The sequence below is a fragment of the Pyrus communis genome, chromosome 15 (genome assembly GCF_041283825.1).
Source record: "Pyrus communis isolate YQ-2024b chromosome 15, ASM4128382v1, whole genome shotgun sequence".
Lineage (NCBI taxonomy): Eukaryota > Viridiplantae > Streptophyta > Magnoliopsida > Rosales > Rosaceae > Pyrus > Pyrus communis.
In genome coordinates this window covers 9,604,597-9,630,000 of record NC_142579.1, presented here as the reverse complement: position 1 = coordinate 9,630,000, position 25,404 = coordinate 9,604,597, and the positions used below count along the sequence as shown (strand labels likewise).

Here is a 25,404-nt window from a genome sequence, read left to right as displayed (position 1 = left end):
CCGCTGTCAAACGACTAGCCGATCATGAAGCTCGACGCTTTGCACTACTTCGAGCTCTGGCTGCTTCTGCACTTCCGCCATGGTCGCTACCTTTGAATGTGATCAACAAAACCAAAGTTTGTCAACTCACACCCAAAGACCTCATCCGTCTTCTTGCCTCTGCTGCTGCCTTTGAATGTGATTGACAAAATCAAAGTTTGTCAACTCACACCCAAAGACTTTCTCCGTCTCTTACCTCCTACCACTCCAAGCTCCCGGCTCCAAGCTCGACCCCGTGCCCTTCATTGCTGAAGCACCGGTATCCCGAAGCTCTGCATTTCCTCCCTACACCATGTGGGGAATATATATATAAAAAAAATATTATTAAAAAAAAAAAAAAAAAAAGAGATCTATCTTGGTGGATCAGCACCACCGAAAGCAAAGAAAAAAATATATAATAAAAAAAAGGATCTATCTTGGTGGATCAGCACCACCGAAAGCAAAGAAAAAAAAATAAAATAAATAATAATAAATAAAAAAAAGATCTTGGTGCACCGGCACCATGTGAAAAAAAAAAATATATATATATATATATATATATATATATATATATATATATATGCGCTCTACTGTATTTAGCACATTACGCTAAATAAAATAAAGTTTATTTATTGATATCTCGGATAAATTACAGATATGTGCGTACAAAAAAAAAAAAATAAATAAATAAATGGAGCTTTCACAAAGGATGTTCACGTGAAGCCCCATTACTTGGCAAAACTCTCGGAGCGGGAGGTATTGGAGTAGGAGGCATCGGAGCGGAAGGCATCGAAGCTAGAGCATTCCAGGCCTCAATACTTGGTGGAACGCTGGATGACCCAGGAAAAAGGTGCCTCTGGAGATAAGCAGCAAGCCTTCGACGGTCACTTTGAATTCGACCTTCAGATTCTTGCAGCTCATCAATCTTCCTCTTCATGCCCGACGAATAGTTATTTGCAAGCACGTGCAAACTTCTATTCTCGTACTTAAGCTGTTTGATCTCCTGCTTAAGATTTTTCACCTCTGCCATGAAAGATTCCACCTGACGGGATCGAGCAAGCAGGCGTTGGCCCATGTTAGACACAGAGCTCGCACACTGAACACTAAGAGCGAGGGACTCTTGAACGGCCAACTCATCGGACCGTCCTGACAGCAGCCTACTATATTTTGGAGTGAGGAGGTTCCTAGCTACTATTGTAGCTGTTGTGGCATCCTGCATCACGGAGTCTTCACCTGTAAGAGGACCGTTAGAAGATAAGAAAGAAGGGCGCCATACGTTACCTTGACGCGGCGCGCCCATATCACTGCTGAGACTCAATTCTAAGCTAAGGTTCGATGGGTTTGCCATTTTTCAAAAGTGTTCAAAGAGAAAGGTGGATGGAGTAAAATCAGAAAGGGCCGAAGACGATTTTCACAAACGGGCGATCTTCAAAGTGTGCATGTTGGAGGTGATCGATACCTCTATAAAAAGCCAAGGCGACACGACCACCGATTCAAAAAACCGGATTTTCCTGCGTGAAGTTCGGCGACGCTTTCGCGGCTTTTCAGATAACGCGTTCAACTTTGTCAAAAGATCTCTGACAAAGTTGAAAACACGTGAAGGTTATCATCCCAACTACGCGCCTTTGCCAACAAGCGTGGTGACAGAGCCGCACCCGTGACTACTTTTTCGAAGAGGCGCTCGCTCAGAAATCGAAGAGACGCTTGTTCAAAAAATCGAAGAGACGTTTGTCGACAAGGGTAAAAGAACAATACCACCACTGGCTATTAGGAAATCCCTATATATGTCGACCTTCATCTTTTATGGCAAGGCAGACCTGAAGAAAAATGCACCAACTCTTCCTCACCTCTGAGGGCGCACTCCCAGCAAAGCCTTTCGAAATACTCAATTTTTTTTCTTCTTCCCAAAGATGATACCAGATGCCTGGAGTACAGATGAGCCAGGAGGAAACGGTAGATCGAAGCATGTGGAGACAAGCACAACAAATACATGTGCTGATTCATTCGCCGCTTCTTCCAAAGCAAAGGTATCTCATATCATCAAGGGCGAAAGCAAAGGTATCTCATATCATGCTTTTTCCCTATCTTTTCCTTTGCCCTTGTTCTCACCTGCCAGGACAAGGACAGAGAAAACAATATGTCGGAACCTCTACTCAAACTTGCGCTGCCACCAAGAAGTGATGGTCCATTCAAATGCAAGGTTTGCATTCAACTCCTGCATCAGATGACAACTACTATAAGAGAAGATGCCACACCTGCATAAGGAAATACCACTTCTGCAAAGGGAGCAAGTAAGGCAAGTGAAAATGATACATCGAAGCATGTGGAGACAAGCACAACAAATAAATGTGCTGATTCATTCGCTGCTTCTTCAAAAGCAAAGGTATCTCATATCATGCCTTCTCCATGTCCTTTCCTTTGTCCTTGTTCTTACTCGCATGGCAAGGTAAAAGAAGCAATCAGCCGGCACTTGGAGTCAGTCTTCCGATCTGGAACCGACTGCCTGGAATCTATTCCCTGGTTGCTTACCTAGCATTGCTCTCGAGTAGTCATCTTCAACGATTGATACACTTCCAGAGAAGGGACCACTTCTGCAAAGGGGAGCAAGTAAGGCAAGTGAAAATGATACATAGAAGCATGTGGAGACAAGCAACAACTGCATATGCTGAGCTATCCTTTAACCCTCTTCAATACGAATTGGAGAGATTGAACAAAGAAACAGATAAAAGGAGTAAGCTCAGACCTTCGGCGGAGACCAAAAGAATCCTGCTGCCCAGTTCAAGAGTAGCACAAAGGAAAATCAACGATTGAAGGAAACCAGAAAATCTTCCAGTCGAACTCAAGATCAAGCCTCAATGGCCCTTGAAGAAATCACAAGTCCGATTCAAAATCAACCCTTGAATCAAATTCAACTCCAGATAAAAGGAGTAAGTTCAGACCTTCGGAGGAGACCAAAAGAATCTCCAGCCCAGTTCAAGATTAAGCCTGTGGAAAATCAACGATTGGAGGAAACCAGAAAATCTTCCAGTCGAACTCAAGATCAAGCCTCGATGGCCCTTGAAGAAATTTCCAGTCGAACTCAAGATCAAGCCTCGACGGCCCTTGGGTTGACATCTACATTAAGGGACTTCAAAACGCATCTTCTACACGTGACAAGCACATGTCTACGACGCGCCTTGAAGTGGGGGCATTTGTAGACATCGAAATTTCGGTGAAATGAATGTTGACCAATAATTAAAATTTCAACGCTCACGTGTCACATAAATTTTACATGTAGCGTGTGACTCAACGAAAAATCGAAATAAATTGGAAAAGTCATCAAATAGGACACGTGTCATTACCTGGCAGAAATGATTTATTTCATCTGATTATTTAAATCCAAAAATCAAGTTTTGGAATTCTATAAATAGGAAGCCAAGGCATTCATTTTGGGAGAAAGAAAGGGAGAAAGAAAGGGAGAAAGAAAGGAAGAAGGAAGAAGAGAAAGAAAGAAGGGAATTCACATCACACCAAAACCTTGAGGCCTTGAAACTCTAAAGCTCTCAAGCAAATCCCGAAGGATCAAGAAAACACTCTTCGTTCTTCGTCAAACCCTCCTTCAAGGTCAAGCCCCAACGGCCCTTGAAGAACTTCCGCCGACTAGAAAGGGAGAAAGAAAGGGAGAAAGAAAGGAAGAAGGAAGAAGAGAAAGAAAGAAAGGAATTCACATCACACCAAAACCTTGAGGCCTTGAAACTCTAAAGCTCTAAAGCAAATCCCGAAGGATCAAGAAAACACTATTCGTTCTTCGTCAAACCCTCCTTCAAGGTCAAGCCCCAACGGCCCTTGAAGAACTTCCGCCGACTCAAGATCAAGCCCCGACGGCCCCTTGAAGAAAGCGTTCATCATCCGTTCATCCTAAGATCAAGCCCCAACGGCCCTTTGGATCAACAACCTCAACAAATTCACACATCCAATCGTTCTTCAAGATTAAGCCCAAAAGCCTTGAAGATCCGTTCATCCATCAACCTTCAAGATCAAGCCCAAAAGCCCTTGAAGAAATCCATACACCCAGTCTTCAAGATCAAGCCCAAAAGCCCTCGAAGATCCGTTCATCAACTGTTCATCCCTAGATCAAGCCCCGACGGCCCTTTGGATCAACAGCTTATCCACTAACCTTCACCCTACGAAGATAGAATCAGAGGATCAAATTACAAAGAGATTGTAACCCAAAAAATCATTAAACACAAAAATATATTTTGTACACGTATTCTTGTATTCTTGTTTCAGGAATTTTTCGTGTTTACAGATTGCTAAGCTCCAAATTAGAGAAGATGATGGGCTCAACTCGGCTAATGACCACCCAATCTGGTCTGACTCAGCCGGTTCCACATCGCTCTTGACTCGATCGACGACCTCATCGCCACAATCCAGGATTGGACTGCCATAGCCGACAACAAGCCCATCGGCATCATGAATCCTGAGGTTATTCAACTAGCCATATTATGGCTCGAGGACAAGCTCTTATACAGCAGGTCATGTCCTAAAATTCTATATGCAATTTCTAATTTTTGAAGAATATTAATCAGTCTTTGAATCTGGTTGTTTGGTTGCAACGACAGTCTTGTCATTGGGGAAGATGACTTTGGTATTTTCCTTTTTGTGCCGAGGAACATGACCTTCAGTTCGTCCCTTCTATGCTGACCTAAAAAAATTGTAATTGGACCGGTGGACCCCGCCCAAATCAGCCCATTTCAAACTGGTCAAGTTAGGTATGGTTCCAAAATTTGAAATCCCATTACTCGCCCTGACCTGCCCCGTTTCATTTTCATACGGGTCTGGTCCGGTCCTTCCAAATTTGGGCTCGGCGGGCCCGTGCCCAATCCTAGGATATAAGGTATATATGAAGAAAAAAAAAGGGATAAGGTTGCAGATATTGCCAATTGGTTAAAAATCTACTAAATAATCTATCAACAAAATTTGTAGTTTCAGATAATGACATGTGTATGACGAAATTAGTTAAAAATCATATCCGAAATTAAAAATAAAATTATTTTTTATTATTGTATAAAAATAATAATAATATTTTAATACTAATAGGCTGGGCTATTCAATTTAGAAGTGGAGATGAGATTGTACAGTTACTGTTTACTAAATACAATAATTGCTTGCTCAACAGTCTCGACAGTAATCGCTTGGCAATTTGGTAGGCTCGAGTTGCTCTTAGCTTTTGGAAAGGGATCCTCTTCGGATCCCTTCCACCTAATCCTCCTCATCAAACAATCTGGGCTGTTGAAATTTGATACAACAGCTAAAGTTATCATAACTTTTAAAGTGGACCTGTGTTTTTAGCCGTTGGATCAAATTTCAAGGGCCCAAATTGTTTGATGAGGAGGATTAGGTGAAAGGGATTGGAAGAGGATCCCTTTCCTTAGCTTTTGTCAAAGATTATTTCTTAATTTAACTAATAAGAACATTCCAAACCGTTAAATTGATTTAAGATGAATTGCATTGAATATATGGTTGGATCCAAGGCAACATAATGCTTAAGCGATGGTGCTTTTTCTAGGCTCAAACACTAGTTTGGTATTGCTTAATGTTTTTTTTTTTTTTTAAAGGCAACTTCTTAAAAAAGTTAGGATTAAAATTGTGTTTCGTAAAAAAAAAAAAAAAAAAAAAAAAATAATTGTGTATTTTCAAAATCATCGGTCTAAAACAACACAAAGAAAAAGCATCAATAATTAGCTTGTCCCAAATAAAAAAGATAAATGAAATTGGATGCAATCATTAATAACAACTCAAATGCACCGAATTCTATCTGAATTTTAAAGTTAAAATGGTTTCAGCAAGAGAACAAGGATGAGTGACCCCTGTGAGAAGTCATCGCGTGCTTTCCTCTGTCTTGTGAAAACACATGTCCCACCCACATGAACACAACACGTTACTCTTTTTCGCAAATCACAAATTAACACAAGCATAAATAATGCATCAACTTATGTAAATATAGAAGATTTATGGATATTCGTCAAACTGGTTATTGTTAAATGAATAAGAATGGATATAAAATTTAAAATAATGAGCCAAATATTCAAAGTTGCAGAATTTCGATGAAATTCACTTTGGTTTGAAATTTTTGGAGTACAATTCTCTCCCCTCTTATTCTCTTCCCCCTCCTCTCACAATTTTTACTCTAGCTCTCTATAAAAAATCAATATAAGATGTTAATATGGCTTAATCGTAAACGTTTAAATACAAGGGGAGGGAAAACCAGTGAAAGCTGGGTCAGATTGTGTGACTACCATCCATCATTCATGTAAATATCAAATGCTACTGGCACAACCCCGATAATTAATTAAATCCTAATGACACTAACACATAATTAGTGTAGGATTAGCAATCAAATGAAGCCCTCATGCAACTATAAATGCCATGGCACCTGTGCCTAGCCAGGATAAGTAGCTTCTTAACAATGGATGAAGTCAATCCATCATACATTCTATACATCAGAGGAATACAGGCCTACAAACGTAATCACCGAAGGCGAAGGAATCCCGTTGATCGATCTCTCTCCGATAACCATCCGGGAAAGGTGGGCCGGTTCAAACCATAAGGTTGTGGAAGAGCTTGCTGCTAAGATAGAGGAGGCCTTGCAGGACCTGGGGATTCTTCACGGTGATCAACCATGGCGTGCCTTCAGATATTCAGAGAAAAATTAACAGTTTGACAAGAAACACGGCTTCTACATGCGGATGACTGACTACTAGATTGTTGCTTAACCTAGGGATTTCAAATGCTCAAATTTCACCAGTCATTGAAATAAAACAGCTTCAGCTCCGCGAGATGCTTCAAATTATACTGTCTTACGGGTGACGGGTTACCAAGTAAGACATTGTAGTTCTACACTTCTTATCTACGCACTAACAACCGGAACTTTAAATTATTGAGCTAAGAAATTACAAACGAGAAACCGCTGGCTGAATATGAGGCTTCATACAGGCGAATCATGCATGAACTCTGTCTACAATGGCCTTTCAATCCGATGGCATTTTCTTGCTCGTTAATAAAATGACACGAACATTTTCTAAGATTCTCCTTATACTAGAAGAACACATACTCATTTCTACGTACTGCAAAATTTCATTAGCAGAGGACTCGTATATTTACGCATACAAACTATTCTGATGTTGCTTGCTTGTCAAGGAAGAATATATACAACACTGACATCTAGAGTGATAACTTACAGAAGGCAAAGGGTGCAAACTCTGGAATGACCTTGGCGTGGTCTGCCCCCGACCTCTCAACTAGTCTGAATTTTAAGTTCGAGATGTTGCTGTTTTCAAGCACCGAAGTGCAGCAGTATAACTCAAAATAAAATAGAATCATAGCTCATTTAGTTTCTTTTGTCGTCTAGTTCTTCTAGCCACCTGAAAAGAGTAAGCAAACAGAAACAGTGAAATAAGTAACCAGGGATATGTTAAACACAAACATGCAAGGGACAACGTCTTCTTGGGCTGGCAGTTTTGTAAGCAATTTTGGAATTTCCGTCTTCCTAGATTGATGAATCAAATTGTGCAAAACGTGTAGACGCTCATGTGAATTTACTAAAAGCCTATGATCAAAGCCAATGATTCAACGCTGTGCCTATACAGTTTGTTGTTTGGATTCAATATTTATTAAATAGGACAGGAAAGAAAATCAAGGTGTTTCACTCTCCAGTAGAAGTCAGAGAAACACTTACTGAAGAATTATGGAAGACATTTAGATGAAGATCTTAGCTTGTAACAGTTTCACAAATATGGGAAGAAAATACGATTCTTTTTAGGCTATGTAATTCACTTGGAGTTTATTGTTCCCAAACAGTATAAAGTAAAAGAGAATATAGTTCTTGACATTTATCGGGAGAATTTGACTCGGGAGTTGCATTATCTATATAAATATCGAAGAAATAAAGAGACAAAGCTCCATGCAAGGCAATTATTCGACCTGACATGTCAAAACATAAGAGCAAAATGAAATGATAATACCGAAAAATAAAATGCAAGCCTTACAGCATCCTCATTTGCATCAGTAACTTCTGATGCCGAGGTGTCCACAAAAGCTTTTTTCCCCAGCTTTCGTTTCTGCTACATCCAAAACTACAGAGTAAGCATAAAATCATTGGAACAGTACAACAAACTCAAATTACCACAATTCATGAGCACACAAAAAGGCACAATAACTTTCATGCTATAGTTGAATGTTGTCAAATGGCATTTACTCCTGGGTGGTTCCAGACTTCAAGCATGCATTGGAAACTTTAATGAATGATGCATCAAGTAAATATGAAACCAGCTAAAATATATAACCATAGTACATAAGTATATAATGCACGTAGAACATAAATCCATTTCAAGCTTGCATCGTATAAGCACACATCCTTTAAAGAAACAATGTAGATTGTTACCCACTATCAGTGTTGCATCAGACTGGGTGTGGTGATACAGATCTAGTTTTTGACTAAAACTAACTATATGGAGACAGAAATGGAATTTCATTCAAGTCCACTTAAGCTTTCAACAATATAGACACTTTTTGTTTGATGGGGCCTTGGTGTCCCCCTTCCTAGGGGACAGTATAGCCACCTTTTTAACGAACAGTAAATGTCAAACAACTTAAACTTAAGTTAACATTTGCAAGCTAATAAAACATTCATGGTATTTCACTTTTACCCTTTCCTCCCGTGAACCATCACTTATAGTTTCCCAGCTTTCACTTTCCAAGCATACTAATTGAACATCCCCGCTACTATCACATGTGATCTGCCAATGAAAAAATGGGAAATTAATCACAATAATTCAGATCAAGCAGCATGGCGATGGCTTTGATAAATACACAATGAATCCAGCTTACAAATTTACAATACTTTAAAGATGAAATAAAGGCAATGCATATTATTCTCTAAAAACTTTCCACATAATTTACTGAATGATCGAAATAGTTGTTTAAAAATGGAACTAAAAAAATATAGTCATGTTTATTCACCTTGTATGTATTGTTTTGAGCATTATAACCATCCACTGTACCTGAATAAAAACTGGAAAACAAAAACAAATATTGTTATAAAGAAGGGCTACAACGATGCTGAAAAATCATCTCCTAGATTGGGGAGATGCTCACCATTTATCTACAGGAGACACAAATTTGATTCTTTGCCCAATCAATGCCTCAGCCTTCTTACTAATTTCCTACATAAGTAATTATAAAATATTTCTCAGGACACCGTAATGTCAAAAATGCAATACAACTTCAAGGGCATTCTCAGAGAGAGCTTATTCTTACCTTTAAGCTGCAAGGACCCTTTAGATTTGATCTGGGGTCATTGGAATGTTCCACATTAATGCTTCTTTTCACATTAAAATTTCCCATCAATGGAATGGTATTTTTTTTAATATTCTGGACAGTGGCATTTGATCCACCGACTGTAGCCACAGAATCACAAGATGAAAGTATTTCTTTTTCCAAAGTAATCTCAGATTTTTTAGATAAACCATTCTGGTAACCATTATCAGAATCACTTGGAGAGAGATCTCGTTTTCTTCTACATCCTCCTGTACTGGTGCCTTGTTTCACAGTCTTTCGGGGTTCAGCTGCCCCATCATTGCACAAATTAACTATCTTGGAAGATGTTACGATATGTTTGCTCTCCTTGACAACACCAGATTGTGTGATATCCTCTTGACATTTACGCCCACGTCTAGGAAGAGCACTGGCAGGCTGAAATGCGAATAAAGATTTCTAACAAGATGGTAATAGGAAGAAAATACCATTAAGACAATCATGGGGGCAATATAACTAAAGCTGTAAAGAAACATTGGAGATACATACCAAAGAGATATTTGATTTAAATATGTCAACTACTCTTTTGAAAAAGTACTCATCAAAACATGATTGAGTGAGGCATCTTGAATTGGACTGCAGAGAACAAATAATCAAAACGTAAAATGATGTGGAACTTTTAACTAGAAATTTAAATTTCTTCCAGCCAAAAGATAAAGAACAGAATACCAAATCTTATTAAAAATTGCTCATCACTTTTATACGAGATACTTACTTTATATAAGGATGATGGTAGAAATATTTTCCCAGGAGCATGTAATAAGGAGAGGCCATTATGATTTGTTAACGTCACAAAAGAATGCCCAATTTCTGCCAGAATATGCAGCTTCTGCATCATAAGAAAAACCTCCTTTCCTCAATTATAAAACATAAACATAAGGTGAGATAGGAGAAGGATCTTCTGAAGGGAAAACTCTTACGCCGGTTAATTCAGTGTCTATAGCATCCTCAGCTCTCTTAATTGCACGAAAAATGCAAATCAAATACAAGACAGAATCCTTGGCAACATCCAGAGCCCCATCAGCATTACTAGCATTGACTAAAGCCTGCAATAAAGCTAACAGTGGACTGCAAAGAGAAACATAATCCAAAGTTTGTTACCATAGCTGCATTCATATTCAGTACTAGGCAATCTCCAATGTGATTAAGTTAACCGGATATATTTATATACCCGCAAAACTGAGCATATGCTTTTTCATCTTGACAGTCTTCAGGTGGGAAGCCAGTATCATGAGCAAGAATATGGATCAAGAACACCACTATGTATGCTGGAAAATCAGTGTTTAATCCTTCTTGGACTCCAGAGATTTGACGCACTTGAGCTTCTCTACTGTAATCCTTGACAAATTCTGCAATATATTTTAACGACTAAAATAAACGGTATCAGCATACACTCATTGATCAAGTCTACAGAAATAACTCATAGATATATGACATTTAGCATACATCATCCTGCAGATCCTTGAGGCAATCTGAAGTGGCCATTGCGAAAGCACATGCATATCTGCTAGGTATAACATGCTCCTTCAGTAATTTGTGAGTTTTATCAAGAAATGATCTTCTCACCAATGGAGAATCATCCTGAAATGTGTGAGGAAAAAAATGAACATGAAAATATAAATAAGTGGCAATTCAGGAGTGCCAATGAAATAAAATTTGAAGAAACTGAAGAGTATATAAACAGGAAGGGATGCAAACAACTAACTGGACTAAGCATTAACTGGTGATTGATATCAGATACAAAACACATCTATTCATCTAATATTTATCTTTTATAAATTTTATCAAGTGCATTTCTTTTACCATTTGTCAATCAATCTATGAATGGAACAACTCACTGGAAGACTCGGTGAATATTATTAAGTTAGCGACAGATGCATTTATACTTTAGCTATAACTAATTATGAGCTGCAGGGACCAGAATCTCAAATTCCATCAGGATTGAGGAATATGTTTTCATTAGTTTTACAGGAAAAAATGAAGCTGTAACAAGGAGTCCACATGAGTGAAACATACAAACGACTGTGCTCCAAAAGTGAACGTTACTCCCATTTCAAGTTACAAACTTTAATAAGCAAGAGAACAGGTAACCGAGAAAAATGAAGGGCAACACTAGGATACATAAATGAGAACCAATCAGAAATACCTTTGCCATTAAAATTGTGAAGTGAAAGATCTCTGGAGAAATATGGAAATCCCATCTTCGAGCAAGCCGGAGAACAGACTTTGCAGCAGCTAATTTAATACAAGCCTTATCACTTTCACTGCTTTACAGAACAAGTGAAACCAAATGAGTGGTGTCCAAAAATACTTTTGATATGCAAGTAAAAAGTATAACATAATTCAATGAACATAAAGATTTTAAAAGCACAACTAAAGGTTGAAAAAGACTTTTTAAACTCTAAAACACCTCAAATTTTAGGTCTTGAGTACTTGTTTGGTAAGACGATTTTTAAAACTTAAAGACTCAAAACCAACTTAAAAATTTGCCTAGTTGAAAACATCAAAAGTTAGTTTTTAGAGTTTTTAAACTCATGTCCAATGCTTTCTCTGTCTCCGAATATTTTATGTGCACATCTTTTCTCTTTCCTATCTTTCTCTCTCCTCCGACACTTTCTTATTTCTCTCTCCTCTCCCCCTCTCATCCGAACCTCTCTCTCCTCTTTTTCCCCCTCTCATCCGATGCTTTCTCTCTCTCTCTCTCTCTCTCTGGATTTCCATGTCCAGTTGTTGTTATCGACTCCACTGTAAGATGAGGTTTTTTTTATAATTGTTAGATTTTAAAACAATTTTGAATCCCATACCAAAGGAGCTTTTGAGTCTTAAGGAAAATTGTTCTTAAGAGATGTTTTTAAAAAAGGTTACGAGAATGATGAATTTTTTTTTAATAGGATACCAAACGGGCCCTTAAAATTGTAGCCTTTTTATTCAGTTGTTTGTTGGCTCATTATTGCCATTCAGCATAATGAACAACAATCACAAACTCACAGCAAAAGGCTACACAAATAGTTAAGAATCTCATCTCTGAACGTGAATCTACAAAATTTCGTCAGTTTCTAAAGTACCCTTCCTCCCAAATTAACATAAGACTGGGTAAAAAAAAGTAACAGTAAACTTAACCACTCATTCTTATGAAAACAAAACCACATTTTTAATTGATTCATTCAAACACCATAGGGATTCTAGTCAAAAGCTGAGATAATATCAAAGCACGTCAAGTATAAGCTAGAAGTAAAAAAGAAAACTCAGCGCAAAGCAGAGATATAAATAATTAAATGATTTAGTCAGTTTTACCTTCTTTAATTTGGCTTGAACCATAATGAAGAATTAATCCCATATAAAAGTTAAGGATGAGGTGACCTCATAGACTTATAAATTTTCTATTTCAAGGAGTCTGAAATCATACCATGAGGTGATACCCTCAGCAGTTTCTCCCTTTTGCAGCATTGTTGACAAAATGTCCCAGAGCTCATCAATTAGCCGTTTGGTGTTGTCCTCAAGCTCATTAATTTGCTGTTTGGTGTGAGTTCCCCTGTGTGGCAAGAAGCTCTTGACAAGTGTTTTCAGGCCATATATCTGCAAAATAAATGATTAAACCAGAGGAACCATGGAAATATCTGTAAGAAATGAACAATTTCTATACAGTAATTCTCAAAGTTTTATAATCATCTTTGGTGATTTTGGACCCTTTGGTGGGTTGATCCTTGCATAGACAGAGCACTTCTTTCACATGAGCCCGTAACAACACTTCTAATTCATTAACCTAACTAATACATACAGGCTACCTATCAGAATTCGTGCAAACTATAACAGTGCCAAAGATTTTAACCAAAATAAAAAGTATCCAATCTGTAAACCAAAGCTTTTAGTAACTAAATGGTGTAATGACATACTTTCTCCTCTTTCATTGTACGGTAACATTTCAGCAAAAATTTATATTGATTAATTCGTATAAAAAAGAAGGAAATTTTTCTTGGAGCGCAACTCAATTTCACTGAATTGTCAACTGTTTCATCAAATCCCACTCACAGCTCAACTGAACTCAAGTTTTTTCTAATACAAAAAGCCATGACCAAAAACTTTTCTAGCCTTCACTGCATAGAATATTTGTTCTCTCACATTAATTGATTTTTTTAAGCATATAGCATTGCAAATTAATCAATGTATTAAAAGGCTCCGCGCAGGCGAGGCGTTCCATGGATAGCCCCGCCTAGGCGTGAGGCTGAGGCTTCGCCTCATGGGACCTAAATTTTTTAATATATACAATATATATGTATATATATAATAATAATGATATAATATAGTATATTACTTCGTAAAACAATTAATCAACAATCAAACAAGCAATCAAGATCAAATTGAGATTAGAATACTAAAAAACTTGAATTTTGAAACAAATTGTGGTGGTGTGGAGAACTTGAAACAAATTGAGGCATGAGATTGGAGTAAAATTGAAATATGGGATTGGGATTGAGAATTTAGGGTTTGAGGAATTGGGTGAAAGCAGAGAGAATCGGGTATTGGGTGGTGAAATATAGCAGAGAAAATCGGGTATTGGGTAGGGAAGAAGAATGGACCTACTGTGATTATGAAAAATAAATAAAAAATTAGACTTGGCCAAAACAACGTCGTTTTGGGCCAAGCCATTTTAAAATAAATTAAAAGACTGCCAAAACGGCGTCGTTTTGGTCCAAGTCTTTAGAAATAATAAAATACCCTTCTTCCTAGCGTGGTCGTCTTCTTCATGAAGACGCCACTGCAACACACCAGAGCAGAGGTTTTCAGAAAATTTCAAATTTCAAGCAAGAATTTGGATCACTTAAGGGTACTGGGAACGGGCAGTCAACGCCTCAGGCACACCTCGGCCGCCTAGGCACGCCCTAACAAAGCCTAGGCGAGTTTCTGCCCTACTCCCCGAAAACACAGGTGAAATTGCTGCCCTTCCCCCCCCCCCCCCCAAAAACCAGCGCCTCTAAGGCCGCCTAGGCATGCCCCGAGGTGTGTCTTTTAAAACACTGAAATCAATTCATGTATAACGTGCTTTTCAATGGTACAGTATATTAGCAGGATTCAAGAAGGTAAAATAGGCACATCTTCCCTGTACACTAGACAGAAAATCCAAACTTTGATGGTAAACACCATTCACAGATGAACAAAAATACTAATACAAGTGAAAAAATGTTTCCATCCAGAACGTACCTTTAATTTGCAAGAATCACTAGACCCAGACGCATCATCACAGGAGTCTATAAAATCTGAAGAGTTCACCTACACGGAAGAAGTTAACGTATTATACTCACAATTTTCAACAAGTACTTGAAGCAAATAAATATTCTACAACATTTGCGACCCTTGTTTAGGGAAAATAAAATATCTATATTCAAAACCAACTACATTCTGGCATGCCAAAGTTCAAAGAAAGTGTTCATATTTATCTCACAGTTGATGTGAATTACTTGGAATATTTTTTGATATATATAATGGGTGATCTCTCCAACTTGGCTTTGGAATGTTGAAACAGAATGCTGTGCAAGACACCCCAAGGACTGTAACACTGTTGGTATGTTCTGCCCAACTAGTAGAGAATCCACAAGTTCCTAGACATATTGAACAAAAGTTGATTCAGTACGGATAACTCAGCATTATTTGAGAATACATGCAAGTTATGACATTGTAAAATATGACAATTCCGAAATTCTTAGGGTTATTCAGATGTACAGCAAACAAATATTGCGTCTCACTAATACATCCATATATAACCCAGTGGCAGATTTGGGTCCCATATGAGGGTGAACTTAAACAATGATAAGACTATAAATAGAATGAAAATGCATACAGTACACACACGCACATGCACACACACATGGATATAAAAAAATGGTAACGCAATACAGTTAACTACTTATTAGGAGGCAAATGAACACCATAAAGTGTATTAAAAATATAAATATGACTATCTATAGAACATAGTATGTGTGAGGCTGAAAGATACATAACCATAAGTAAGGATAAACAAACCTAAAACGCTAAAAATCAAGCTAAGCATACCTTACATAGATCTTGGAAAATCAATTGCTTTGAATGATCAGCTAAAGCAGCAATTGCTGAAACAGCATATTTTGACTGAACGCGAGTCCCCTCCAGACAAACCCTCTTCAGAAAGGGGTAGATTTCACTTCAACAAAAGAAGAAAAAGTTGAAGCCACTCTCAAAACATTTGGATAAAACAGGTTTAGATTTCAAAAGGCTTAATATTTAACAAAAGGAATGGAGAGGAAGGACAATCTTTCTCATTTAACTGTTGCCAAAAGAAATAGTCCATGTGTAAGCAAATACCAAAGGTTAGAAGCACAAATAGCATAATATGCATATTAAAGTTTGGGGTATCTTAACCATTTACCGCTGCATGTGTAAGGAATAGTTAATCACATCCATTAGAAAAATTGGGAGACTTGACTTTCAGAATCCATGCACATGTTACAGAATAAAAATCATTGATTTGAGCTCTTTTATAATTTTCATGGATTGTGTGCACCATGCACAAGCTCTTTTTAATATTTATTTAACAAAAACAGTTCTGACAAAGAAGAAACATCCAAACTTGAATGACAGAACAAATTAACATCAGAAATAAGATATGAAAAAATAAAAAAAGGACATCCTTCACAATACAGTCTCCATTGGAACATAAAACTCCATCCTGCTCAAAATGTACAAGAATCAGAAAGACTGCAGAAATTACCTGAGTTTAACAAATATGTGAGGGCCTGCTTTGGCTAACACTTCAATCAACTTATCATTAATTGGGTCCATCTCCTTTAATAACTTCTGAAGTTGCACTTCTGAACCTCTTAAGAGAGTTGGGAAAAAGCTGGTGATTGACTGAACCAGAAGACAATTAAAAGACAATTTCAATCAATGAAGAGACAAAAATATTCCCCAAGATACTTAGATAGTACTTGCTCACACATCCAAACTTGTTTTACTCCTAGTCTTATATTATATAAAACATAGATACAAGGTTGAACTCATTAAGAGAAGGCAAATGCTAATATACTATATACGCTAAAAAAAAAATTAAAAAAAATTAAAAAATTAAAAAAATTATATAATATCTCATCTGCTTATGGAAAGCTAACCTAATCTCTCAAGCTTTATCCCAACAGAAATGCAAGAAACCAATTTAGGCCAATATAAGTTAAACGAAAAGGCAACATACTGATACTACCAATGCCAATATAAGTTAAACAACATACTACCAAACGACAGCATTACAACAACAACAACAACAAAGCCTTTTCCCACTAAGTGGGGTCGGCTATATGAATCCTAGTACTCTTAAGTCTTTTCTTAGAGTCTCTTCCAAAGTTTTCCTCGGTCTTCCTCTACCCCTTCGGCCCTGGACCTCTGTCCCGTAGTTGCATCTTCTAACCGGAGCGTCAGTAGACCTTCTTTGCACATGTCCAAACCACCATAACCGATTTTCTCTCATCTTCCTTCAATTTCGGCTACTCCTACTTTACCTTTGATATCCTCATTCCTAATCTTATCCTTTCTCGTGTGCCCACACATCCAACGAAGCATCCTCATCTCCGCTACACCCATTTTATGTATGTGTTGATGCTTCACCGCCCAATATTCCGTGCCATTCAGCATCGCCGGCCTTATTGCCGTCCTATAAACTCATTCTAAGACCTGACACTTGTAAATCGTACAATTCAGTTCAGTCCATAAATTGAACCATGCTATATGTGCTTTCCATATTGTTGCTTGTCAACCACAACAACGGTAATCATGGCCAATGCTCAAGTTTACACACTAAAGTTGTGTTTTGTGTTTGCCAATTGTAAGTGCACACGAACCCTTCATGGTCTTTCTCTCGTATGGTTAGCTTTGTCTTTTTGAGCACATGAAATTAATCTAACTTTGTTCACATTCAAAATTTTTACGCTTCTGCTGAGGGAAAGTATTATTTAGATCCACTATGCAAAACAGAAAGAAAAAAACCTTCTTACCAGCAGAAGTCTGACAGAAGAAGCCTCCAAGTTTCTCTTTCCAGGACTGTTACCGGATAGATCATCTAGAATACAGCGAACATGCGCTGCACTGAATATATTGTAAGAGCATTTTGAGGAAAGCGTTCGTAAAAACTCAAAATTCTGATGTTTCCCGCCAATCATATTCAGAAATTTGTCCTGAAAATAAGAAATGAATAAGTAGACAACACAATTTTTAATGAAGAAAAAAACAGAGAAAAGTAAATTATAATTTTGTTACTATCAGGTATCTTAATCATACAAAAGAAAAATCACCAATAAAAAAGGAGACCATTGTTTGACACCACCTCATAATTAACCAAACTGAAATGCAACTTGCCTGCCCACATTATAAAACAACTCCAATAAAATGCAAGGAGTCAAACTATCTATTCAAGCAAACAAAAAGTTGACCTCGCTTGACCTAACTTTATTCACCCCAAGACTTTTCATGGGCCTAATCCTTTTAACATCCATTCAAATGCTTCATCTCAACCCCAGGGGCATGTCAGTCCTCATACTGGTGAAAGCTCAATTAAGAGAACCTCTACAAATTATAAGTGCAAATTGTGTATAGCACAAGTGGTCTTCGTGTAATTGTGGCAATCACCAGAGAATTAGATAATGTGTTTCTGGGTTTCCGAGAAGTTTTGGATGACTCCACATTACTATATTTACATTATTAAACAAAAAAAGCAATTAAGCCTTATCTCAGAACTGGAATCATCTACATAAACCTTGACCTGCCTCGTCACAACATGATTCAGATTTTAAAGTTTCATGCCTTATAAATGACAAGCACTGTTTACAATTTACCCCAACTCCACAAAAAATTACCAATATAAGACAGAATATGCCTATTCAACTGTTTTGCTTCATCCAATCACACATTTTCTAAGATCTTATATTTTACTATTTAATTAACGAGTGAAAAGGGAATACACGTTTTTGCCCTCCCCATATATCATGAAACACTTACAATTAAAAGGCAAGTTTCATTGAACCTAAAGCTCTGGTTTTAAATGTATATTGACTAACCAATTCAGTGATTCAGACAGTCTTCAATCAAGAAAATCCAACTGAGATAGACAACAAATGCCATAAAGAACCTTTATTAGGAATTAATTTCTTTACCTATTTTGAGCAATGAAATCATACAATGTTTATAAGAGAAAACATGCATGTTACCTTTGCAATGTAAGTCAACCAGATTCAAAATTAATGAGCTACGGATACACAAAAAGAAATAATTAGCTTAGAAATCTATGTTTACTGCATTGGACATGAGAAATCAGATTATTAATTGTTAGCCACTGATCTGTTTATCTGCCTATATACATACCAATATATATATATATATATATATATATATATATTTGCAACAAAGTCATATATGTGGTTTCCATACAAACAAAGTACTGTATGCACACAAATAAGTACATGCTTGTTCCCAACAATCATGCACGTGCGGAAGTGGCTCAAAGAGGAAGAAGGGCATTCATGGGATCATTTAATTAAAAGTAAAGGTTAAATAAACGCACTCTGCTTGCACGGGCTTCTTTAAATTTCAGGTCATCCAATAACAGAGCCAGTGAATTAAAAATGTTATTATCTTTCATTTGGTTAAATTTTTCAAAGCACTCTTCTGCTCTTGAAGGGTCTGCAAAGGAGACTGCCATTTTTGAGAACTGAACTTTATATCTTATCTGCATCTCTTCTGAATTACTCCCCTGCAACATCAAGTTAATTGCTTCAATTATTCAAAACTATTAAAGTGTAGCCAAGACGTGAAAAGCTGCCATTCATTGCCTGTATACACCAGGAAACTTATACAACTTTCTTCAACAACAACAACAACAAAGCCTTATCCCACTAAGTGGGGTCATCCAATTAATGAGTAGTAAATTTAAGTGGGGCCATACAACTTTCTTCAATGAGTAATAAATTTAAGAAAATGAAATATTAACAAAGCATAGAGCACACTAAATAAATTTCTGATCAGCTGAAAATTATAAGGAATATTCACAAAGTCTATTACATAGCATTAGTCACATGCACAGTGATGTATGCTGAAAGCTTGGAAAATTTGGTGCAGTAATTTATCTCAAAGGAAGCATAACATCCACTAGTTATTGATTCTTCCGGGGAAAAAAAATTTCACGATAATGATAAGCCACATTTTAGGCCTCTAGAAGAAGTCTGAACAAATTCATTGAAATGCAACAGTTACCACGCTCTGATACTTGTTTGAGCACTAGGACAAATATTCAGTACTAAAAATACACAAAATTACGTCTAAACAAGAAAATGCGGAGAAAAAAAATTCTTCCAAATGGAATACTCATAGAGGGAAGCAATTGCTTTTATCACCAGCATAACAACTATATACATTCAATAGCTTCGTAAGAACATGTTTCAATACCAAGATTTGTTTACTTTTGAATTTTAATAAGCATCCGGCCTCAAGCAATCTCTATTCACATAAAGGACCTTAAATATACTGTAAATTCATAATAGTGTTCACAAACTAAAATTGTCCAGAAACTAACAGTTGAAAATATTAATTAAGCATGCTTTTCCAAAAACTCACATAAATTAGTTCAAGGACCACACGGCATCTCGATAATGGATAGTGCAAAATATATTCACTAGCTATATACAAGTCATGTTTAGCAAGCACGAGATTCAATTACTGTACCTTCTCTTTCTTTCGATTGGCTAAATAAGTTTGCATCTCACTTTGCAACCTACAGAACATTTGTACATTGTAAAGAAAGAGGACATTCACCTTAACCACAGCAAGAGCAAGTTAGTGATAAATACCTTTGTTTCTGGGATAAAATAGAGTTCAAAGCCTTTATATGAAGTGGGGTGAAAAGAGAAAACAAGTGGATCCAGTGCCTTGTAATTTCATGAACTGAAAGACCAGCTGGAAATAGATCTTCTGCAAGAACAAGCTCCATATTTTGGGACCTGAAGTAAAAAAATAAGGAATGAGAGTCAAATACAACATTGTACAGCATTGACTTTATTCTAAAAAGCTATAACATGTGAGAAAACAAACCTGAAATCCATACAATCTTTATCAAAGCATAGCATCAATATTTTACAAGGAATCTGTTCAAAGTGGTCACTGATTGTCATAGAGCCTTTAAAGCATTTGTTACAATAATCTCGATATACTTCCATCAACTTCTGCAAAGCTTTCTTTCTAACGGGTATCTGCAAATAATGCAACCAATTATCAATACAAGACAGCAAGTGTAACCTGGCGAACCAAAACTATTTGTTATAGAAATACCTTCTTATCCCTAAGTCTTTCAGTGGTCTGAGATATTATTTTGGGAGGAAAGCATCTCATATTAGACATGGCAAGATCACAGGCAACAATCACTGCCTGTGTTCTCACCCTATCATCAAAATCTAGTAGCCGACTTTCAAGGGCAGCTGTTTAGAGCAACAAACAAGTAAAACTAAGATTCCGAGAATTACACAACCATAACTCGTATAGGAAATAGAAAATGTTTCGTAACTTACGGAGAATTTCTTGTGATTCTGCCCCAGAGGGGTTGGTCATGTAGCAAACTTTAGCACATTGCAGAGCACTAACTCTAACATCCGCAGATTTATCTGAAAATCTTTTCAAAAACTCAACAAAGAGGTCATGATACCTTTGTGCAATATGGTGATCAGGCAGTGTGAAAAGTTTTCCAATTAAATTAACGGCTTTTAGTCGGACATCAACCTGATCAGTCTATAGAAAAGAAAAAAAAAATCAGAGTCAAGTGATATTTAATGATTGGTGAGGTAATGAGCATAAAAGGAACTTAAAGAGAAATCGAGGCCTATGCCAGGAGATGAAATGATTAAATCAATCTAAAATGAATTAAAACAAGAAGACATACCAGTAACTCTTGAGTCAAATTTGGCATGACAGCAAGAAGCATCTGAGGAGCACACCCAAAAATTTTAAAAATGATTTCATGGTAAAATTCCTTGAGCTCACTCCCATCAGCATCTCCATCCAAAATACAAGATGTCAGAAACCCACAAACAAAGGACTCAAGTTTGTCTGCGCATGTTTGGATCACAGAAACTGCAAGCTGAGAAGAAGCAGAATCTGCATCCTGTGAAACAAAATATAAGAAAAAAACACTACTTCTGAGTTAATTAAGCTAAATATTGATATCGGGCATTAGCAGATAAGAAGCGCTACTCCATTTATTTCACCAAAAGATAATTTGTAGTAAAACTAATTTACAATGTAAAACAATTTACATGAAAAATGGGAATTTTCATTGCAATTTACTTTTGTTTGGGTGGCAGACTTGAAAACGCCCAATTTCATTACAAATTCCTTAGTTAAAACACCTATTTTTGTCCAGAAATGTAACCAGAAGCATTCCAAACAGTATACAAAATCACACATTCACCAGTAGTTGATACTCATTTTTTCTTTCAGGTTGGAGACCCAAATTAAAAATGATTAATCCATGATCTCACAAGCAACTAGTACAGGAAGAAACAGATTCCAACTCCATAAGATCTTAGTCTAATGCGTCTAATAGTTCAACGATAATAAGGTCCAACCCAATGAATGTACAAGCCCCATATACACTCAGAAGTTTTATCCTCTATTAAATAACCTGCTTCCATCATTTACTACTTTAGCAATCACTCCATGTTTACATGCTACCTTTTTCAGCTTTTACCACAGAACAAAAGTAATATCACATATTTGACCAGAAAGCAATGCATAGGGCATTTTCCCTAGCACCAACAACCAGACTATGATAAGTGGATGCAACATTTTAAAGGCCATGCTAACACAATCCCACATGCTACCTCGTATCAGTGAAAATAAATAAACATGCATCGGAAAAAGCTCATATTATAACAAGCATTGGTTTGCCAACCGCTCTACTTAACATTGGTGAACACTATTTTGATATCAAAAACATGTAGAACTAGTTTATCATACAAAGAAATGTTTCTACAAACATTTGAAGCACACACTATCTAACACTTGCCTTTGCCTCCTTCACAAGATTTCGTAGAACCACATCCAAAAGTGGCTGAGAAGCTTCCTCGTTTAGTATATGAACCATTATAGACAAAATATCATTCATCAAACTCTGCTGATGATGTTGCCTACAGGGGGAAAATGCAAGCCATTATTATTGATGTCATCATAGTTAAGCCCAAACTTTCAATACATTAAAACATAACAAATTGCTCTTAATCAACTCAGAGACACTATAATCTCAGATACTTAACTTGGTAAAACATAAAAGTAGAGCATGTTCTAGCCATCTAAGTTGCAGTCATTTATAACTTTTCTTTATTCCACGAAAGTGGATATATAGTCGTAGAATGTAACAGGATAAGCGTTGATTCCTCCAGAATTAGCAATTACGGAGAGCCCAAAACATAAAAGAGTAGAATGGAAAGTCAAATACTAGGAACGAAGGATCGTTACCTCACAACGGAGAAGAAGACATTGAACATTTCGAGAACTAGATCATTGCAGTCAACATCCAACATGATCACACAACATTTACATCGCGCGACAGTCTCTACTATTTTGGCCCTCCTCGAAAAGAGCGGACTCTCCATATCAGCTAGCTCGACGAACGTGCTGATAATGAGTTTAAAAATGTTCTGAAACAAAATAGGAGTGTAAGCGTCTTTCAAATGATGAGTACACAGTGTAATCAAACATGGTCAAACACACACACATACCCTTAGATATTTGTCCGCAAAAGGGGGTTCGGGTGCCATAGCCCGAAACATTTCAGTTACACAGATGGCCACAAGAAGCCTGACGTCCTTATCCCTATGCTGAAGCAAGCCATGCACAATAGCTTCTCTCAGGGGCTCCAACTTCTTACAAGCTTCAGCCGAAGAAGCCTGTTCTAACTGCGACAAAGCACTTGCAGCTTGCTGCAAATCGAAGCATACAAATTACAAAACAAGCAAAACCGCAAAGATCAACTGAAATCACTACCCCGACGAAATGAACTAACTCAAAACACAAAAGTCCACATTAAACAAAAACCCACAATTCCATTTCAAACATAAAATTATAAAAACGATTCGAACATAAAAAATTGCTCACTCGGAGAGATTTGACGATGAAGTCCTTGTTTGGGCGCGTTTGGCGGCGGAGGTGGGTGCCGATTTCCGAGACGAGTTGCAGCGCGGACTCGGCCATTGGGGCAGTGAATCGGATAGAAACCCTAACTCAGCGGAGGACGGTTTTGGCGGTGGTGCAGCGGGCGGACATTCGATCGACGGCGTAAACCGTGATTGCGGGCCTCGAGGGAGGACGAGAGCTTCACGAGTGTGACAAGAAAGTGGACTTCGGAGATTTGAGAGAGTGGGGAGGGCTAATTGCTGAGAGGCTCCCGCCTTTGGTGCGCGTTGACAGAACGCGCCTTGTTGTGGGAGTGGTATGGGAATTTGGGCTGGGGATATTTACCAGCCGAAAAAAAAATGGTTAGCTTTTGGGGTTTAAGTTACTGTTTGGCACGTGGGATAAGACGGAACGCACCGCATGTTTGTTGCGTCAAATTCTTTGGGACGCACTGTCCCATGGAACGAATCTTGATTAAATTTCCGCTCCACTTTCCTCCTGAAACGAACTCGTTCCACCACATAGAACAGAAAATTATAAAATTTTAAGACAAAAATGCCCCTTGTCTTTTTCAATATTTACATCATCTAAATCATAAAACAAGCCCTAAGGGTGTGTTTGTTGCACCGAACTATCTCAGACTACACTAACTGTAGGGACTAAGATGGACTGGCTTAAACTAGATTAAGCTGGACTAACTTAGTGAAACATTTGGTGCAGTGTCAGACTAAGAAGCAGGACAATGAAAACAGTACGGTCACCAGTTTGATGTTTGCTCATACTAGGACTACATTATCGTTCTATTTTAATTATTTTTTATTAAAGATATTATTAAAATTAATAATATTGGATGAGAGTGAGACTCAATAAAAATACAAAAACCAAATTTTCTTGCCAACGAAAGAAACATACATGATTCAAGAGTAGTATTGTTCCAAACATGAATATAACAAAGTATTCTCCCAACAATCGACAGGAATCAAGACGTTTTTCTTAATTATTCACCTTTGGTTTAAAGTTGTAGATTAAAGTTAAAGGTATTTGAGTAGAACGAAAATTGATGCGAGGCAAAAAACCAAACCAATTAGAAATGAATCCACCCTACACATCATTACTTGAAATAAATAGTTCTCTGACAAGTTATCATTTTGTTTACATGCTTCCACACATACTCGCAACCTGAAAATACATTGAACCAACACAATGGCATGTCTGAAATCTAGACATGTAGTTTTCATTTGAAACGACATTTGAAACTTGAAGTACATTTAAATGACAATGTAGAGCCAAAAATAATCACAAGGCAACACGTCGATTTTTGGATAAAAGAGGACAAAAATACCCTTGAGACGTACTGAGATTCTTACGCGCGAGCAGCGGGCAATCATCCCTCAACCAAGCCAAAAGCGTCTAAAGAAGGTAACAAATTCAAAATTATTTCATCCTTCCTCATTCCATATTCTCTACAAAGCAATCATTCCATAACTTACAAAATATTCCACATAAATTACATAACCTCCTAAAAATATTCCTTTTATTGTGTTAATTAGCCAATTAATATATTTATTCCTAATCAATATATTAATTGCTAATTAAATCACCAAATAACACCCAAAATATACATAAAGGCCGACCACTCTTTCTCCAAAGAGGACCGGCCATGCCCTATAAATATTACCCATTTTTCTCTAAAAACCTAGGTCCACACTCTTGCAAAACTCAAAAAACTCTCTAAAGACTTTTCTCTCTAAATTCTAACTTTGGCATCGAAGGTTCTTCAGCAAAAGTGTCACTTTAGCAGCAGAGTCCACTTTATCGCTCTTCATAATAGCAAGCCTTTTTGAATGAGAACCGGACTTA

At 37.3% G+C, this 25,404-nt stretch overlaps 1 protein-coding gene across 17 annotated transcripts in view; it reads right to left on the bottom strand.

Annotated features, from left to right (window-relative positions):
* The window catches only part of LOC137745310 (ARM repeat superfamily protein), a 28,271-nt gene extending 4,394 nt beyond the window's left edge, over positions 1 to 23,877 (bottom strand). Inside the window, exons 1-30 of one of the 17 annotated variants that reach the window (XR_015956234.1) lie at positions 23,527 to 23,853; positions 23,151 to 23,351; positions 22,888 to 23,069; positions 22,439 to 22,559; positions 21,314 to 21,535; positions 20,946 to 21,162; positions 20,710 to 20,855; positions 20,473 to 20,630; positions 20,232 to 20,381; positions 20,107 to 20,155; positions 18,950 to 19,138; positions 17,388 to 17,567; positions 16,115 to 16,254; positions 15,421 to 15,547; positions 14,829 to 14,969; positions 14,572 to 14,640; positions 12,779 to 12,948; positions 11,519 to 11,636; positions 10,819 to 10,953; positions 10,544 to 10,740; positions 10,293 to 10,440; positions 10,088 to 10,201; positions 9,862 to 9,948; positions 9,316 to 9,750; positions 9,154 to 9,221; positions 9,019 to 9,070; positions 8,706 to 8,795; positions 8,046 to 8,117; positions 7,239 to 7,421; positions 6,517 to 6,688 (exon numbers count right to left, since the gene is read on the bottom strand). Coding sequence is in view for 11 of the 17 variants with exons in the window: in XM_088685165.1 (XP_088541291.1) it covers positions 7,377 to 7,421; positions 8,046 to 8,120; positions 8,706 to 8,795; positions 9,019 to 9,070; positions 9,154 to 9,221; positions 9,316 to 9,771; positions 9,862 to 9,948; positions 10,088 to 10,201; positions 10,293 to 10,440; positions 10,544 to 10,740; positions 10,819 to 10,953; positions 11,519 to 11,639; positions 12,779 to 12,948; positions 14,572 to 14,640; positions 14,829 to 14,969; positions 15,421 to 15,547; positions 16,115 to 16,254; positions 17,388 to 17,567; positions 18,950 to 19,138; positions 20,107 to 20,155; positions 20,232 to 20,381; positions 20,473 to 20,630; positions 20,710 to 20,855; positions 20,946 to 21,162; positions 21,314 to 21,535; positions 22,439 to 22,559; positions 22,888 to 23,069; positions 23,151 to 23,351; positions 23,527 to 23,622 (4,146 nt within the window). In the remaining 6 variants the exon portion in view is untranslated. Of the gene's footprint in view, positions 1 to 6,254; positions 6,689 to 7,114; positions 7,422 to 8,045; positions 8,133 to 8,705; positions 8,796 to 9,018; positions 9,071 to 9,153; positions 9,222 to 9,315; positions 9,772 to 9,861; positions 9,949 to 10,087; positions 10,202 to 10,292; positions 10,441 to 10,543; positions 10,741 to 10,818; positions 10,954 to 11,518; positions 11,640 to 12,778; positions 12,949 to 14,571; positions 14,641 to 14,828; positions 14,970 to 15,420; positions 15,548 to 16,114; positions 16,255 to 17,387; positions 17,568 to 18,949; positions 19,139 to 20,106; positions 20,156 to 20,231; positions 20,382 to 20,472; positions 20,631 to 20,709; positions 20,856 to 20,945; positions 21,163 to 21,313; positions 21,536 to 22,438; positions 22,560 to 22,887; positions 23,070 to 23,150; positions 23,352 to 23,526 lie in introns of those variants that run through there. The other 16 variants (XR_015956232.1, XR_015956233.1, XR_015956235.1 and 13 more) reach the window with 16 other exon arrangements.
* Between the last annotated feature and the right edge of the window lie 1,527 nt (positions 23,878 to 25,404).